Below are 19113 nucleotides of genomic sequence, written 5' to 3' on the forward strand. Positions count from 1 at the left end.
TCCAGACAGAGCAATCCTCAGAACTAACTCCTAGGTGGAGTACTATCATCTTCATTTTGAAGGTGAGGAAACAGTTTCAGAAGGGAGAGTGGCTTGTCCAAGGCTATGCAGCAAGTCAGTGGCAGAGTTAGGACAAGAAAATAGTGTGCTGGCATCCAGCCAAGGGCTCCTTCCAGGAGATTCCATTCTATTATAATCTCCTGTATATCTTCTGACAAAATCTTATGCCTCAAGCAATCAAAGCAATGCAGCAAACGAGTCTAAATGCAGCCAGTTTGGGTTTTTAAACTCCTTAAGAAATCAAGTATAGTCCTCAGCAGGCCTGACAGAACCGTGTATTTTGAAAAGTGCAAAAAATCGAATGCCTACGGGTAAGTGTGGTCCCCAGGAACATATTTTCCTGTCCAACCTGGTCCACTGACCCCTTACCTGTCCAGGCAGTGTGGGAGAGGTACACCTGAGTGATAAGCCGGTGGCGCCCTGGGCCAGGATTCCGGAAGTCGGCTGGCTTAGGATGAATCATCTGAGCCTGGCCATCTGGATATAAGACCTAAGAGTTGAGAGAAATGAGAAGAAGGGACAGAAGAGCTATATGAGTTTCAACAAAACTGCGCTGTCTTTCGTGAACCTCAAAAGAGGAGGAAAAGAAGACACTAGCCTTCATTAAAAACTGTTCCTGGAGCGGGGGGGCAACACTGTCACCATCTCTGTATTCCCTGCCCCAGCACACAGCAGTGTTTGGTAAATGTACCCTGAATTCACGGTGAAGAAGTGATAGGAATAAAGTGCCTCTGTTAAGTACAAGAATAGGTAAAAACACTAATCCTGATGTGAAAAGCCTTCCCAGGCACCCCCATCAGGATGACTTTCTCTCTCCTTGGCTCTCAACCATATCATGGGCCAGCATCCAACACCAACCACCAAGTATTAAGAATAATTTTGTAACTGCATTCTCTCCACTAGATTATAAGATGCTAAGATGCACATTCTACTGCTCTTTCTGTCAATGAAGGGTCTGCTCTGTTAAAAAACAAAATTCAACCAAGTAAATCTGAAGATCTAATTGGCTTTATTAAGAGTCTAGCAAGTAGAGAGATGTTCTGAAGAGCTGTACAAAATGGGAAGGACACATTCCTGGAATAGGTTGAAACAGTAATTAAGTCTTGGTTTCCTGTCATGGGGGGCAAATGACTCCAATTTGGACTTGTTTTGTTTTGTTTTTTTTAACAGCTGGCCAGTTCTCAAATCTCACACACGGCCAGGATACTTTCCTCACACCTCAGGGGAGCCTCAGCGCTATCTGTGCGGACAGCCTCTTGCACTCCACAGTATACAAATGAACTAAATCAACAAATGCAGCTTACCAGAGAACCCGAGGGCCTGGACTATGGAAATCTACTGAGGAGGACAAAGTAGGGAACTGCACAGGCCTTTCAACCTTGAAACTCTGGAGAGGCCTGTCTCAGCCCACCTGCCCCATAATGAGAGAAGACTTCAACTGCCTCCATGTTGATCTCAAACTTTCTAATTGTTTAAGTTCTTCCTTCCAGTTTATTTCTTAATTCAGGCAAAAGACCCAGAAGGCAAAACATCCTCTGACAGTAACCAAAACTACCCCTCAAGCAATAACAACTGCCCTGAGCCAGCAAGATCCCCCGTGGTTAACTCCAAGACAATGAGCGACTTGACCTTCACTGCCCACCTGCAAGTACCCACTGACCTTTGTCCCACATTTTCCTCATAGAAACTTGTAAGTATTTTCAGCACTTGGGAGACCGTCTTGGAGACACTAGTCCGCTGTCTTCCCGGGTTGGCCTCACTGAAAGGAATTCTTGGCTTGTTTCACCACCGCTCCTTTCTCTGTCTTCGGATTTGGTCAACGACAAGTGGCCAGATGCCCTTGCACGCCAGTACCCTGGCTACACTAATCACCTTCCACCTGCCCAGAACAGAGGAAGTGCTGGTCTGGACAGCACCTTCCTACCATCAGAGCTGTCCCACAAGGGGCAGTGAGTCCCCCACCTCCCGGCCTGCAGAGGTGGCAGAACGGTCTGGCCATGCATGTGGTACAGTGGCTTTGGAGACTTTTCAGTAGAGTCTAGCTTGTGACCCTTAAATAATCTGCCTGCAATTTCATTTATGCTCAGTTGGTCACTGAACTTTTTCTCAGGGATAAATGTGAAACAGTAGTTCTCAACTCTAGCTGCACATTAGAATCACGTAAGAGTTCTTAAAAAAAAAAAAAATATATTGGTACTCAAGGGCCCTACTCTCAGGATTCTGATTTAACTGGTGTAAGCTGAGGCCTGTGCATCATTACTTTTTAATGCTTCCTGAGTAATTCTAAAGTGCAGGTAGGGTAGATAACCACTAGGAAAAAAAAACCTGTAGTACAACTTCACAGCCAACTCAGAATTAGTTCTTTGTAGGTCTTATGATTTATAATAAAGAACTCCTTCAAAAAAAGAAAAAAAAAAAGGAATTCCTACTGGGAAGCCAGAGGGTTTTTTTCCCTCTACTGTCACCATTGGCAAATCTTTAGGGCCTGACTCATTCTCTTCTCTTCCAGGAAGCCTTCCCTGCCTGTTCCTGGCTATCTGTCCTCAGACTCTACTTACTGTCAATGCCTGCATCCCTACTTTTATTCGTAGCCCTTCTGCCTAAATACCTCCTCTAGCCCTTATCCTTTGTTCTTACTCATCCTTTCACACACACCTCGCCATGCACGGGTGTCTCCACAAAGCCCTTCTTTTCCTCAGCGTCCAACCACACTCTCCAAATTAATTCTCTTCATCATGTGTATGTGTATTTTAAGTATATTACAGAATTTTTTATGGTAGCTAAAAACTGGAAATAAACCTGTAGGGGAGGAAAATTAATTTTCCCTCTACCCTTCTAAGTTCTTGGCTAAGATCACTCCTATAATAAAAGACAGATAAATAGGAAAAAAACAAACACAAGTTTAATAACATGTATACATTCTGTATACATGGGAAATACCCAGGAAAACTGATTAACTCCCTGAAATGGCTCAAGTCATCACCTTAAATACCATTTTCCATTAAAGACAAAAGAAAGGCATTGCGGTGGGAGGGAACCAGTTCTGGTTCAATGAAAAAGCACAATAAACAAGGGTAAGGTTGTTATAAAAAAAAAAAATTTTTTTTTTAAAAGTAATCTGGGGGGGCTCAAACTCAGGACCCTGAGATCAAGAGCTGCACGCTCCACCAACTGAGCCAGCCAGGTGCCCCTGTTATGCAAATTTAAGTTGGTGCCTGCCCCATTGTTAAGAGTTTCTAGAGATTTAGTCATCCTTCTCTTCCTGGTACAGAGGGAGACACCCTTACAAATGGTGATCTCCCTTATAAATGTAAATTTACCTCATAAAAGGGCAACTTCTCTGTTTTCTGAGATTCTCCTGTGTCTTCAGCCTCTCGAAAATAATTATCCCCAAATAATCTTTATGCCAAAGAGCCATATCTGGGGTGGCATACTGTGCTCCCCTTCATTCCTGCCTTTGAAACTTCCAAGTGGTTTCACACTCTGGAAGGTGAGTCAGTACAAAGCTCCATTACTTCACTGAACCAGTCAGTGCCTTGTTCTTGAGAATAAGTCCACTCCATTTCAACAGCTGGGTCTTATTTCAGAAGGCAGTGTTGCACGTGGGTTCCCCAAATTAGGCCTATAGTATGTGAGCAATCAGGTATTTAGTAAGAAACCACGGTATTCTGATCCTGTGCACATTTGAATGATGACTGAACTTCGGTTTTATAACTGCATGTCCATTTGTCTTTCACTGATACTGTGCATCCTGAGGGCAGGAATTCTGACACCTCTGCAACCCTAGTGTTTATCATGTGCAACAGAGTAAGCATTGCTAAGTGCATGGATGGATGAGTGGGTGGATGGATGAGGGAGCAGTAGTCTTTCTGCAGACTGTCTAAATTGATTAGTGTCTCTACTACATTTGGCATGTGTCTCTAATATATCTAACTTAGGAAAAAATACTCCCTAGCGCTTGCTTTTTTCAACCCTTAAATTTTGTTCACCAAGCTGCCCCACCCACAGCCGGGAAAAGACTCATTTATTATAGTCTGCTTGTAGCCCTGAAAATACCAAGTCTTCACCTCACGTTACAAAACTAGAAAGGCCCCTGTCCTTCAGTAAACCCGTACTGGGTATCAGGGGCTTTATATACTTCGTCTCCTTTCAACGTCAGTTGTTCCTATTTGTTAGTTGTAGAACCTGAGCTTCAGAGTTTAAAGTACCTTGCTCCAAACCACAATCAGCAGAAGAGATGGGATTCACACCCAGACTCTTTCTCATAAAGACTCATCTCCCCCTCCTCCCCCCACTCTCTGTCCCTCAGGTAGAAATCACAGGGCTGCTGAAGTTACAGTCAGTATGGAAGCCCCATGGGGGCAAACCCTGACAGACCTGGACCTTCACAGTGCTCTGAGGGTCCTGCACGTGTTCCAGGGTTGCATCGACATCCAGGGCCACAACCAACCCAGACGTAAACCGCAAAGGGTTGTCTGACTCGCCTGCTGGCTCAATGATGGTGGCCGAAGCTTTGTGGATCTGTAAGCAAGAAGAAAACACAGTGATTCTAAAGCCAGGTCATCCCTGGGCAACAAAATATGATCCATGCACCCTTCTGTCTCTGGATTAGCAGGGGGACATGTGGGAGCCAATCGGGGAAAGGCCCTCGCCCAGATGCTCAACTGGTCAAAGAAGATCACCAAGGTGAACAGTTCTGACTGTCTGAACAGACTTGGCCTGACCTGCTCTGGAAGGGGAAGGTGCAAGAAGGTACTCTGTCGCAGCATGGTCTGTAGAATTTTGACCACTTCTACAGGTTTGGACGTCATGAGTCGGGGCATAAGGTCAAGAAGTTTGTCCACAAAGCTGTCCTGTAGGTGGGGCAAATCAGTGATAAAACACCTGGAGGAACAAACAGAGGCAACTGACTAGGCATTCATTTACACCGGCTGAACCCCAAACATTTGCCAAACCCTGAGGGAGACGTGACGAACTGAAGGAGCTCACGATTCCCGACTGAGAAAGCCAGGCACCCGGATAATTATGCCCTGGTGATATGATCATCCTAAGAGCCTTGTTTACTGAATACCCGTATGTGCCAGGCATACTCTGTGTTTTACGTGATCTTATTTAGTCCTCCCAGCAATCCTGTGCATTGTTGGAATTATTATTTTCATATTATAGATTCATTAAGTAATTTAACAAATACGTCTTTAAGACTTAGCAAGTGCCAAGTACTATCACACCAGGGATGTAACAGTGAGCAAAAGAGAAGAAAATGCCTATCTTAATGAGGCTTATATTTGTTGATAGGAATACTGAGATTCAGAGAAAATGATGTTGCACTGAGGCTTTAAAAAGTTAAGTAACTCATCCCCCGTGCTGATTCCACAGTAATTCTGCCTTGTAGAAGGAGACAGTCAAAAAATATTTCACTGAGGAGGTGATAGTGCAGGGATGCAGGGGCTGAATGAAGTCCAACTCTAAACAACAGATGAGGAACTCTAAATGACTAAGCTCTAAACGACAGATGAGGAATTTTGGCATACCAGAGTTATCACCTTCCCAAAAGTCTCCTCAACCCAACTGTGCAAAAACACTTTCCACCTTAAATAACCTAAAACCAAAAGTAAGGCATGAACTTAGTTGAGATTTTTTTTTTTTAAAGATTTATTTATTTGACAGAGAGAAACACAGCGAGAGAGGGAACACAAGCAGGGGGAGTGGGAGAGGGAGAAGCAGGCTTCCCACAGAGCAGGGAGCCCGATGCGGGGCTCGATCCCAGGACTCTGGGATCATGACCTGAGCCGAAGGCAGACGCTTAACCAACTGAGCCACCCAGGTGTCCCTGAGTTGAGATTTGAAGCCAGGATCTTAAGGGCCGAGCAGAGTGTATCATTTGCTAGAGAGCAGCGCCTATTGGTGAAGTGTGGTATTGCAACTCAGCCCTAGAGGAAGCTCTTATCACCCACCCACATGAAGACTGACTAGTATAGAGTCATATAAACTTCAGGTTTGGTTAAGTTCATGGGGGCAAAGATGAGGGGTGGACGAATGCAATATCAGACTTAACATATGTTAGACTAGGGGCCTGAGTGGCTCAGTCCGTTAAGCATTGGCCTTCGGGTCAGGTCATGGTCTCAGGGTCCTGGGATTGAGCCCTGCACTGGGCTCCCTGCTCAGTGGGGAGCCTACTTCTCCCTCTGCCTGCCGCTCCCCCTGCTTGTGCTCTCTCTCTCTGACAAATAAATAAATAAAATCTTAAAAAAAAAAAAGAAATGTTAAGACTATAAAATCCTATAAATGCCTTCCTCCTAGTATTACATTGCCAGCACACCACGTGTCTGGTCACTAACTCAACTACCACTTCTTCACCAAGTCTTCCACTCATCTACTGCATCTGTTTTAACCAATTTACTCCATACAGAATTCTGAGAAAACAGCTGTACTGCAGAATAAAAGTTATTTATAGAATTATGGCACAATTTTTTGTAGATTATAGAAAAATATGGAAATTTAAGAACAGTGGTAAAGAAAAGAAAACAAGTTACAATTTTTCAACAAAAAAGTTTATGTTTTACCATGTAGTCCTTGTCTTTTTAGTGGCCCAGCTGAATGCTGAATCCAAATGATTCCTGATGTTTTCATTATGCCACTGTACGTTTAGTTGAGTTTAAAGAAGTTTATATAGCACTAAAGAAAATACGCAATTAGGGCACAGTGCCACAGAAAACAGGTTGGCTGCACTGGGTTAAGCCAAGGGTTCTGCCTGTGACTGCTCTTGTTGCCCCGTACATGCTATTCTCTGCACAGCCAAGGTTTAACAAGCTAGAAGGTGATGAAATAATTACCTCTGAAAAAAGTCCACTTCCTGTAAAAACTTTTCACACATCCCAAATAAGGGGTCAACTCTGTAGAAAAAGAGAAAAACAATACACATATTTTGCTTATGTAATCTTCCAACTGAGGAATGAGGACCAAATTCCCAGAAACCTGAGTCTACATGAAAGGAGAATGAGTATAGTACACTATCAAAATTATCTCTAAAAGAAAGAGCAGACTCCTAATGGACCCAGGGGAAAATATCTGCCAGGATCCCAAGGCCTGATTCAGACACTGCAGTGACTGTTGGGCTCAACGAACGCTCAAAGTCAAGGGCTATCCTAGGCCACACCTGGCATCAGACTGACCGAGGACACAGGACAGAAGCACCGCTTGCGGGCAGTGCAGCCTCATGCAGCCTCATGCTACTCCTCTGCGGGAGTCTTCCCAGCCCTCCACTCAGCAGTCCACAGAGCCGGGTGGGAGCTCTGATCTTGCCCAGGATGGACAGCTCGGGGGCAAGGACAGGACATCCCACATCAGGTGAGTCTGGAGACTATCCTGGCTTAGAAGCCTCATGCTGCACAGGGGCTAACATCTCTGGAAACAAATCCATAGGGATACCTTCCAGGGTCCCCACAAGGGATATGCCTAGTTATAAGAATCACTGCACTCGATGGAGCCAAAAGCTATGGTGTCTGCATCAGGCAATCACAGTTCACTGATAGTTCCTTCTGGTCTACGTGCAATTTTCTGTGATCATTTTTACTATGGCAGTGTTACCTAGAAATACAGCTGATGCTACCAGGTTTCTAGGGAACAGACCTAGAAAGTTAACTGAAGGTCAGATTCTCATGATGAAAGGGAAAAGATTTTGTTACTACTTTGCCCACAGACACAGACTATGTTCTTCTTCACTAATTGGCTCTTTTTATTTCTTGTAATTTCTGAATGAAACTTTCCATTTATTTTCATTAATATATTATTCATTAGAGGAGTAAAGTGCCAGTAAAGAAAAACAGACAAATACTCTCTCCTTATATAAAAACATGGAAGAAAATGGTGTTAAGTTTCTTTTTTTAAAAAAGATTTATTTATTTGAGAGAGAGCGCGTGTGCATGAACAGGGAAGCAAGGGGAGGGGCAGAGGAAGAGAGAATCCTGACGCAGACTCCCCACTGAGTGCAGAGCCAACACAGGGCTCTATCCCATGACCCATGAGATCATAACCTGAGCCAAAACCAAGAGTCGGCTGCTTAACCAACTGAGCCACCCAGGGGCCCCATTGGTGTTAAGGTTCTTAATAACCTAGTTAAGTCTTTCTACTAAAATGTAAGCTCCATGAAAATAGAGATTTTGTATTAATCATTTTGATACATGATATACTTCCTGACACAAGCAGCTATTAAAAAATAAATATCTGTTGGGGCGCCTGGGTGGCTCAGTCGTTAAGCGTCTGCCTTCGGCTCAAGTCATGATCCCAAGATCCCGGGATCAAGCCCCACACTGGGCTCCCTGCTCAGCGGGAAGCCTGCTTCTCCCTCTCCCACTCCCCCTGCTTGTGTTCCCTCTCTCGCTGTGTCTCTGTCAAATAAATAAATATAATCTTAAAAAAATATATATCTGTTGAATGAACAAGTAAATGAGAAATGACAAATGGAAACTTACTCTATAAGCAGCATGCACTTGAATTATTTTCCTAAAAAGCAGGTAGCACTTGAAACTTTCTTAACTCTGATAAACAATCAGAAATGGAACTGAAATTTGATAGTGAGGTCCACCCGTGGAAGATCTCCAGGAGTGAGAGGGCTGGACCGGAGACCTCCAGTGAAGCAGGGGCTGAAAGGAAGGTAATTCAGCCAAGCAGTGTCAATGTAGGGCCTGCTTATCAAGAGTTATCTTGGAGAGCTTCCAGACAGTAAAATACAGATTGGGGAACCCTCTCTAAACCCTAAAACAGAGCAGGAAGCCTCACTCACCTGCATGCTAGGTGAAGTAGGCTTTACCACTAAGAATGCCCACTTTTTTCTTGGTGTGAGGAAAGAAAGCAGGGGAAAACTGAAGTCCACTGGGGAATCAAACACTGACCTAGAGTCGACTTTTGTTTATAAATATGCAAAGACAATGGGAAATTTTTAGATGTTAAAGAGATAATCAGGGCTATAAAGGAAACCAAGCAGACCTCAGTGAGATAAAGTCAAGGCACAAAAGCACAGAAAACTTATTAAAAATTCTAATAACTAATGTCACTGAGATTAAAGAGGAGATCTGAAAGGACACTACACTGATAAAGCAAGAAACTTATTAAAGGGGCACACGGAAGAAAGCACACTCGGAAATAAACAGTAATAATGAAGTCAACTCAACAGTAAAGTAATACTACAATGAAAAGTGATGAAAACTGAAGTAGAGCTTAAAAGAGCATATTGAGGAATTTACGCAGAATACAGAGTAGAAAAACTAAGAAACTGAAATTATGAGAAAAAAGAGGAGAGACAGGGAAAACAGATCCAGAAGACACAACATCCAGTATGACAGACTGGAGGGGATGGAAGTAGTAGTGAGGAGAAAAATATCCTAGCCAAAAGCAGAGTTTATACTTCAGAGTCCCACTGAAGGTCAGTGAGAACACTGGAGAAAAAAAAAAAAAAAGCCCCACATACCTACACATATCCCGGTAGAATTTCTGAATTCTAAAAAGAAAAAAAAAATTTACAGCTCTGAACCAAGAAAAATAAGTTCCCTACAAAGGAAAGAGAACCAGACAGACATCAGACATCCTAAATGTAACACTAAATACTAAGCAGCAACACAGCAATATTGACAGAATTCTGAAAGAATTCCAATTATGTATAAGAGCAAAAGAAAGGCAGTCTCAGACATGCAGGGTCTCTTACATACTTATTCAGAAAAACAATTACTAGATTGCTAGAATGTGTTCCAGTCAAATAGTAAATTAGAACAAGGAATGTCAATCGCTTCTCGGCCTTTTGGCTAAGATCAAGTGTAGAACAAGGAATGTCAAAAAGCAACTGCAGTACAAAAAAAAAAAAAAAAGTGGTGAGCAATTTGGAACTAATTTTGAAAAAATACTTATAAAGATTAATGCATACTTTAAGAACAGAGTCTTAAAATAAGAGATACATTAAAAAAACATAATAAGCTGATGGGTGCCTGGGTGGCTGAGTTGTTAAGCGTCTGCCTTCGGCTTAGGTCATGATCCCAGGGTCCTGGGATTGAGCCCCGCATCGGGCTCCCTGCTCAGCGGGAAGCCTGCTTCTCCCTCTCCCACTCCCCCTGCTTGTGTTCCCTCTCTTGCTGTATCTCTCTGTCAAATAAATAAAATCTTTAAAAAAATAATAATAATAAGCTGAAACTAAATTCCAAATTATTTAACAGCTACGAGACAATCAAATAAAAACACACTAAAACTTTCATCTTGATTTGAGGTGAACTTGATAGAGGTAATCATAAAGTCTATTTAACTTTTTACGCTGATAAATATAAGTTGAATACGTTTATTAAAAATATAAGTAAAGGGCGCCTGGGTGGCTCAGTTGGTTAAGCGACTGCCTTCGGCTAAGGTCATGATCCCGGAGTCCCGGGATCGAGTCCCGTATCGGGCTCCCTGCTCAGCAGGGAGTCTGCTTCTCCCTCTGACCCTCCCCCCTCTCATGTGCTCTCTCTCATTCTCTCTCTCTCAAATAAATAAATAAAATCTTTAAAAAAAAATATATATATATATATATAAGTAAAAATACTATTTATACATAAACTAATGTGAGCTAACATTTATCAAGTGTTTACTCTGAATGAGTCAGGCAGTATTTTAAGAGCTTTATGTTTAATAATTTGATAAACCTTACAATAACCCTGTGAGGGTGAAGTAGATACTATTATTATCCCAATTTAACTTAGGGGGAACAAACTGAGGCACAGAAGTCTTAAGTAACTTATCCAAGGTCACTAAGTTTGCAAATGGTGGGAGTCAAGATCTGAGTCTAAGCAACAAGGAACCCTCTTAACCGCTATGTTCTGCCTCTCACTTGAAAAGGTTAGACTTTCAAACCCTTGGAAAAAACAAAGAAAACAACCAATCTAGCAAAAGTCAAGAAAGAAAGAAAAAAAAGGCAGGAATGCATACAAATGGGAAGTATAAACTACGAGAGCACAAGTAAAGAACAAATATATTAGTCTTTGTATAATGACGTGGAAAAATGGAATATCATTGGATGAAATGAAAAGAGGCAGAACACAAAGTATATTATGATTCCATTTATATTAATACACACATTTATAATATATATATATTTATCTGCCTTGGGAAGAGTATATTAACAGTTGTTTCAGAAGGGGTAGATTGTCAGGGAACCTTCACTTAATCTGCAATATTTAAATTTTTTACAATAATCATACATAAACTGAAGGAGATATATATATGTGTATGTATATATATATATATATATATATTTTTTTTTTAATAAAAAAGTCAAAAAAAGTATAGATGCAAAAAGGACGCTGGGTGGCTCAGTCGGTTAAGTGTCTGCTTTCAGCTCAGGTCATGATCTCAGGGTCCTGGGATCGAGCCCCATATCTGGCTCCCTGCTCAGCGGGGAGCCTGCTTCTCCCTCTCCCTCTGACCCTCCCCTCCCAGCTTGTGTCCTCTCTCTCTCTCTTTCTCTCTGTCGCAAATAAATAAAATCTTAAAAAAAAAAACAACTAGATTCCAACACAAGCACCTTTCTTTGCTCAGCTGTGACTGGCAAACAGTAGGGATTAAACATCTGTTAAATGAATAATGAGATGCTATCTCTAAGATTAAATCACCACCTGATTTTATCAGGTCACTATCAAGATAAGTAAAGAAATAAAATAACATTCAGAATGTTCTTTCTGACCTGGTATTTTTCAGCGCGTACTTAAACACTCCTATTTGTTTCTCTATGCCACTTTTAGACCAACACAACCGCTAGACTGAGCATCAGCTGCATCTTCCACCTGGGAACGAGCTATTGCATTGTATCAAATCTACGATACCATCATTCTTAAGATGCACCTTTATTTTATGAAACACCAAGAAACAAAAAAACCCGCTTTCAAAGTATGACACACCATCAAAATACCTAATTTCAGAGAAGTTAAAATTTTAAATGTGCATTTTAGAATCAATTAAATATGGAAATTCTATTAGAAAGTCTGATAGTGAGCTCTATGTACCATGTACCATGTTAAGTGCTTCTACATGTATCATCCCATTTATTCTTCATGAAAACCCCATGAGACAGATGCTGTCATCATTCTCTTTTTACAGACAAGGAAACAAGGCACAGAGAGGCTAAAAAAATAGCATCCATAATCAAACAACTAGTAAGTGGAGAGGTCCGGGTTTGAACAAGGTAGTCTCACTGCACAGTACATTCTCTTCTTTTGTCTTTACTGCCTGGGAGAGCTTACAAGTGCCTTCAGAAGAGAAAATATGGTTCTTGGCACTAAATTCTTAAAGAAATCTATCAAGGACCATAAAGAATATCCTTGTTGCCTATTGACCTATGTTGTGCTGTAGGTAGTGGAGAGCCACTGGATCTTTCCAGAGATCCAATCTGACCCAAAGATAGAACCTGGCATATCTGAAAAAATGAAGAGTTTTTATACTGTTTAGGAAATTTTTCCTAAATATCTTTTCACTTCCCATTAAACTTGGTGAGATCTCTGAGTATATCTGGAAGAGTCTTTGAAAGGACTATGCCACCCCTTTTGGCCAGCCACACATCTTACCCTCGAGTGGTCCGTGCTGTTACTATGAGTTGCAAGGCTTTGGCCTGCAGCCTCATGTGATGTATAATCACCACCTGTTTATTCTCCACACCACTGTACATGAACTCCATTTTGTAGGTCTCTTCCATGATCTATAAGGAAAGGTAATTAACGATCAGTAAAAATATCATAATGGTCTTGATAGCAGCACAGAATTCTAGGTGAAATTCTGACCTGAGTTTTTTTAATGCCCGTGCTTTAACACTGAACTGAGATTAGAATAATTTGAGAGAAATTAATATGTGTTGAGAGAAATTAATACAGTATGTCTTATGAAAAGAGAGTAAGTTGTTTTGTCAGTTAAAAGAAAAAAAAAGACTTTCATCCGGTAATAAAGTCATCTTAGGTGATGATGTGAAGATCTGAATAGTTCAATCACTGATAAAATCCTAAAGTACTGCTTACTGCCCTACACCAAAACTACTGTGCTGTGGGAACAAATGAATAAACACGGTGTACGGAAACCCAATCCTAGGAAAAGTCCTCAAGAATTTAGCATCAGCCATGTGTTAATCATCCAGACAGACTGTTCCATGGGCCCGGTCTGTTGATGGGAATTTGGGGAAGAGAAGAAGTGCAGAAAACAATGTCTATGACAGCTCAAGCCCAGTGCATTAAGCTCTTGCTCTATTCTATCCAAATCAGCTACTCCCATCCAAATGATGCTTCTTTTCCCATTCTGTGCTTCCCTTCCTTTGAGGGCTTTGGGGTCAGAGAAAGGACTCCAGGCTCTCCCACAACTGCCAGAAAGACAAGTTACCTAATTACATAGTGCCTCAGTTTCCCTATCTGTAAATAGGGAAGAAGTAGCCCCAAAGTCATAAAACTTAAAGGATAAAATGGTGCATGGAAAGCACTTAGCACAGTATCTGGCACCCAGCAATGGTAATTCCTTTCCCCTTTTTCCTCCAGACTCCTGCTCCCTGGTCCCATCCCTCCCATTCCGGGGCTCTAGTCATTAGGTTCTACTCCCCTACAAAAAGCCACACAGCAGGTCTGAGAGGAAGTCTAGATCAGAGGAGAGATCAAGCAGAGTAGTGGGAAGAAAACACAGTGGGTACCAGAGGATCTGGGCTCAATTCCCTAACTCTACTACCTATAGCTCTATAAATTTAACTTTGCTGAGCCTCAACTACTTCATCTATAAAATGGACTTAATGTTTATTCTTACCTAATGGGATTACTGTGAGTGTTAATTAAAACAGACTTGAAATCATTTAGTGAACCGTAACATAACAATCATTAGCTTGCTACTGGGTCATAATCACTGGGTCATATATAGACCCACTATCTGGAAGACAGGACCAGAAGAGTTCACCAAATGCCAATACCTAAGAATGAAGGGTAACTGCTCAAAGCTAGAAAGAAACTCAAGGCAAATATAATTAAATGCTACTTAATGAACTGAGGAGTACATAAGGACCTTTCAACGTTCAAAAGATGGTACAGGCTAAAAATATACACAATTTCAAAATGAGTTCAGCTACATTTTCAGATGAAAGATTCATGACAGTATTTACTGGATTGTAATATATCTGAAATACAAACTGTAATATTTTACAACACTAAAGCATCTTAGAAATCATCCAGTTAAATTGCCATATTTTACAGAGAAGGAAAAATCCAGGGAGGTTAAGCAACCTTAATATCACCCGACAAATTAGAGGCCGACCCAGGACTAGAACCCAGGTCCTCTGACTCCAAAGCCAGTGCTGTGTTCCCTAATTATGCTGCTTCTCATATCACTAACATCTGTCACTGGCTGGTACTGAGGAGGGCACAGCAGAGGCGTGGAGCCATCTGGAAGCCTCTGGCTCCAACTTAGACAAGACAATTCTTGGACAGAGATCCATCTGAGAAGAAGGTCCCAATATGCTTACCTGTTTTGCTGCTGCGGAGGCCAAATCACTCTGCTTCAAATACAAAGGGGCAGCCACATTCCATAGCTTTTCTTGCAAGGCCTTTACAGACAAATCAGGAGAGAACAGAACACAGAGGTCACCAAGACTGGCATATCATTTGAAGCTTCTGTGTTTGTTTTGCTTTGGAAATCTCCTGGATCAGGACTTCCTCTCAATCTTATTCTTTTAAGCTAGTAAGCCCTGCCTATTACAGAGAAAGAGGAAACCAAAGGCTTGAACTCCTCCCCATTCAATCCAATTCCTGGTCCAAAGGCCTTATATCCAGATCAGACCAGTGCTTGCAAGCAGAGGGCAGAAGCCACGCAGGTCTCACTATAATGTGCAAGCAAGCCAGCCTCCACCGCTCTCGGCCCTTCTTGTTCCCAGAGCCACTAGACTACTCTGGCCGCCTAGACCCTTCCTCCTTGACTGTGGTTCTTTTATTCTGTTCACTATCCTTTGAAGAACCCCATCACCTTACTGACATACCTACACTAGAAATCAAGAAGCTTTCCTAGATTCCTCCCTCTCCCTCAATCTCTATGTTCAAAAGTATCACGAGAAGCCACAATTTTACCTCCTATCTCTCCTCTCAGCCATATGGCCCCATCTCTCATTTCTCTCTAAACCTCTGCCATAGTCCCTTATTTTCACAGTCCTTCTTAATTATAGACATAACCTAATGGTTTTACAGAAAACATAGACTAACAATGTCCAATAGAAATGTAACATACACCATATATATAATTTTACAAATCTAGTAGACACATTTTTAAAAGTAAAAAGAAACAGGTGAAATTAATTTTTGACAATATAGGTTACTTAACCCAGTATATGTAAGATATAATTTCACTATAAAATCAGTATTCCAGAAGTTAATAGTTAACATTGTTTTTTCATACTAAGTCCCAGAAATTGCTGTGTATTTTGCATTTATAGCACATCTCAATGTGAACTAACATTTCAAGTACTCAGTAGTCACATATGCCTGGGTGACTATCCAGTTGGACAGTAGCAGGTCTAAACTATAAATATAGAAATTTTTAAAGCACACAAATCATGCTACCCTTAACAGAGTTATTGTTTTTGAAAACTCACTTCCAACCATTTCTCATAGATATGCTTTTTATATAGTTGTAGTCTAAAAGCAGAATTGTGTATGCTTTTTTTTGTACATAACATTACACTGGGGGCACCTGGGCGGTTCAGTTGGTTAAGCATCTGCCTTCGGCTCAGGTCATGATCCCAGAGTCCTGGGATCGAACTCCACATCAGGCTCCCTGATCAGCAGGGAGCCTGCTTCTCCCTCTCCCTCCTGCTCTCCCCCTGCTTGTGCCCCGCCCCCCCATCAAATAAATAAATAAAATCTGAAAGAAAGAACGAAAGAAAGAAAGAAAGAGAAATTCAGAAAGACCAACACTGACGTGGCACGCACTATGTATCAGACACTAGGCAAAGGGCTCTCACATACCTTGCTTGTTACCAACCCTTACCTACTTAGAATTATTATCAGCCCTGTTTCATAGAAGCTTGGAAAGGCCAAAAAACTCTGCAAAGGGGCACGGAGGAGCTTTTTGGGATAATGAAAATGTTCTATATCTTGACTGTGGTGTTGGTTACACAGGTGTATACATTTGAAAAAAAAACTATCTAGCCAACAAGAGCTGTTTAAATCCCAACCCATTTCAGTGTACACACCCACTTCCACGTATATACACATACCTGCAAAGCCCTAAGCTTACACATCTTACAATGAGAAATAATTTCTAATGACTCCATTTATTCTGACTTTGGTCAAATATCATAATCACTAACAACACTTTGAACTAAAGCCAGGATAAAGACTTATCAAGTGAGAAGGGGCTCTCCAAAACCTAAGCCTAAATTTAGAGCAGAACTCTGCTGCAGAAGCTGAAAGCTACTGAACTAATTTAACACGTTTTCAACTCAGCAAACTAAAACAGCTTCTTGGCTACCAATTTTGTGTGTGTATATATACAACCTGACTACCTAATACAAAATGTCAGCACGGTGGCCATTTTAAGAGCAGTGAAATCAACCTTTGCCTTGTAAGACTTGGGCAAAGTGAAATTGGCATTTTAAGAAAATAATATAAAAGTTTTATATGCTAATCAAATTATTAAAAAAAATGAAAAATCCTTAGGATTCTAATGAAAATGATTATCCAATCTGCTCTAATTATACAAGGATAAAAGAATTCTCCCAAATTAAAAAAATTGAAATTCCCACATGAGTTAACAATTCTCTAATTAGAGACTAATATAATTACACTGCAGAGTATATAATTTCTTCACTGCTAAGCGGCTGTATAAGACTACATTTTTCCACTTCTGGCCTCAAGAACTGCTGAGTCCATTAAAGTGCTTTCACATGCACTTTATGCACATAATAATCACAATCACAAACATAACGGATCCAAACCAACCTTGATGAGAAGAAGTTGACACCGAAGATAGGTAGCAGAGAAGTCAGCGACTCCTGCTAGTTCAGACTGAAGTTCTCCAAGTCTTTGCAGATCCCTGCAGTAAAGAAAACCCCAAGCCAACAATAGTTAGGGATAATAACAGCCATATAAAGATCACGTCAAAAGCATTTTACCATTTTAGGGGCACCTGCGTGGCTCAGGTCATGATCCCAGGGTCTTGGGATCGAGCCCCATGTCCCTCCCCCTGCTTGTGCTCTCTATCTCAAATAAATAAATAAAATCTTTAAAAAAAAGCATTTTACCATTTTATAACTAGTAAATTGGTCATAAATTTTTAAATGACAGCACCCAATGCTGGAGTGGTTATAATGAAACTGGTTCACTCATGCTTTGATAGCAGTTAAGCTGATAAAATTAAGTAAAGTAAAACTGCACTGTTCTAAAAGTCATACATATGGTCAAATATCTTGATCAGTAGCTTTATGCTGAGAAGTAATTCTAAAAGAAATATCCAACAGAAATGAAATGCTTTATGCTCCACAATATTCCACAATTATAGTGGAATATTCTACAGATGAAAATATGAAACGGTAATAAGGTATATGACCTTAACTACAGAAAAACTATGTGTAGGAGAAAAATACAGCAAAGTAGTTTTCTGGATAGAGGTATGAGGGTGCTTTTTTAGTGCCTTCTCCCAACTGTGCTTTATTTTCCAAGTGTTTTAACATAACAGATGAGTATCTTTTGTATCATCAGGAAAAAAAATTTTTTAAGATACTGTAGTAGGCTTTGTTGGCTCCCTACCCAGTTAGCCATTCTTTATGTCTTCCTCACTAACTGAACCCTGATTTTGTTCAAGGAAGGTATCCTTAAACCCATTCCCAGGTAGAGTCTGACTGAACTAAGCCAATTAGTATATGTCATCTCCTTGGTTATGTGACCCAATAAGTTGGCCTTCTCAGGCCTAATTCAAGGATTTATATTCCATGCTTGGAGCAGGTGTGATAGTGGTCTGTCTCCATCTCTATCACACCCTAGACTGAACAAGAGCACTTACGGTCCTAATTGCCACTGGCAGCCGTACTAGAACTCTAAAAGAAAAAAGCCTTGGGATAAAGCAAATGCTGAGGACAAGAAAAATCCAAAGAGACAGAGAATTGGGTCTTTAATCATATAAATGAACTACCTGACCATACCATACTTAGAACTGCCTCAGATTTCTATTCATATGAGAAAATAAAAAGCCACTGTAAGCTAGTCTGAGATGAGGTTTCCCGGATACCTGAAGCCAGAAGCATCCTAGCTGGATACTGGTATAGACCAAGTGATTGCAAAAACATAAAACCCAGCTGCCTGAAGGCAAGAAAATAGAAAGTGGCACACACGGATCAAATAGTTGTGTGGGGGCCGGAATTACTGATTTAAAATTTTTAATTTTTTGAATAGATAATATATACCTAGCTACAGAAGTAAACCAATAAGGTAACAGAATTCAAAAGATACTACAGGATATGCAACTAAATTAGTTCACTTTCCTATCCCAGGGTGCCACTAACCAGTACACCCTTCCCAGAGGCAACCACCATTACCAGTTTCTTTTCTTTCTTTCTTCTGGGGATACACGACACATCTACAAAAAAACCCCGTTGTTTTTCTTTCTTCTTTTTTGGGGAGAGGTGTGTGTGTGTGTGTGTGTGACCTAATAATCCATCTCAGAAAGCATTCGTGGAAAGCTATCTTGCTTTTTAATGGCAACATCAAATTTTCATATGGAAATGATAGCTGTGGAAAATCTGATGATTTGGGTCGCAAGGGAAGCGGAGCTGCAGGGTTGGCATAACATAAGAAGTTTCAAAATAGCATAACATATAAAGTTTTCACAATAGTTTTGTATGCAAAACTGTCCATTTGACTAAGCTCCTCCTTCTAATCTCATGCAACTTTCTAATAGCTAACGCTGCGTCCTACAGACCTTGGTGTCAGGAAGGAGATGAAGGGACACAAAATGAATTATTCCCAAAGTGACTGAAGAAATTGGGGCCTGCAGCTTATATATCATCTCTTGTGAGTTCTGGTGGCTTGAAAG

The 19113-nt window shown here is 41.0% G+C and overlaps 1 protein-coding gene across 3 annotated transcripts in view; it reads right to left on the reverse strand.

Moving 5' to 3' along the window:
* Positions 1–19113, reverse strand: part of INTS4 (integrator complex subunit 4) — a 116489-nt gene that overhangs the window by 9577 nt on the left and 87799 nt on the right. For 2 of the 3 annotated variants that reach the window (XR_004302114.1, XM_032427019.1), the window contains exons 16-22: positions 17025–17118; positions 14558–14638; positions 12639–12769; positions 6894–6953; positions 4785–4944; positions 4438–4581; positions 430–550 (exon numbers count right to left, since the gene is read on the reverse strand). Coding sequence is in view for 2 of the 3 variants with exons in the window: in XM_032427019.1 (XP_032282910.1) it covers positions 430–550; positions 4438–4581; positions 4785–4944; positions 6894–6953; positions 12639–12769; positions 14558–14638; positions 17025–17118 (791 nt within the window). In the remaining variant the exon portion in view is untranslated. The remainder of the gene's footprint in view (positions 1–429; positions 551–4437; positions 4582–4784; positions 4945–6893; positions 6954–12638; positions 12770–14557; positions 14639–17024; positions 17119–19113) is intronic. The other variant, XM_032427020.1, reaches the window with a different exon arrangement.

This window comes from Phoca vitulina, unplaced genomic scaffold, assembly GCF_004348235.1.
Source record: "Phoca vitulina isolate PV1807 unplaced genomic scaffold, GSC_HSeal_1.0 scaffold36, whole genome shotgun sequence".
NCBI lineage: Eukaryota > Metazoa > Chordata > Mammalia > Carnivora > Phocidae > Phoca > Phoca vitulina.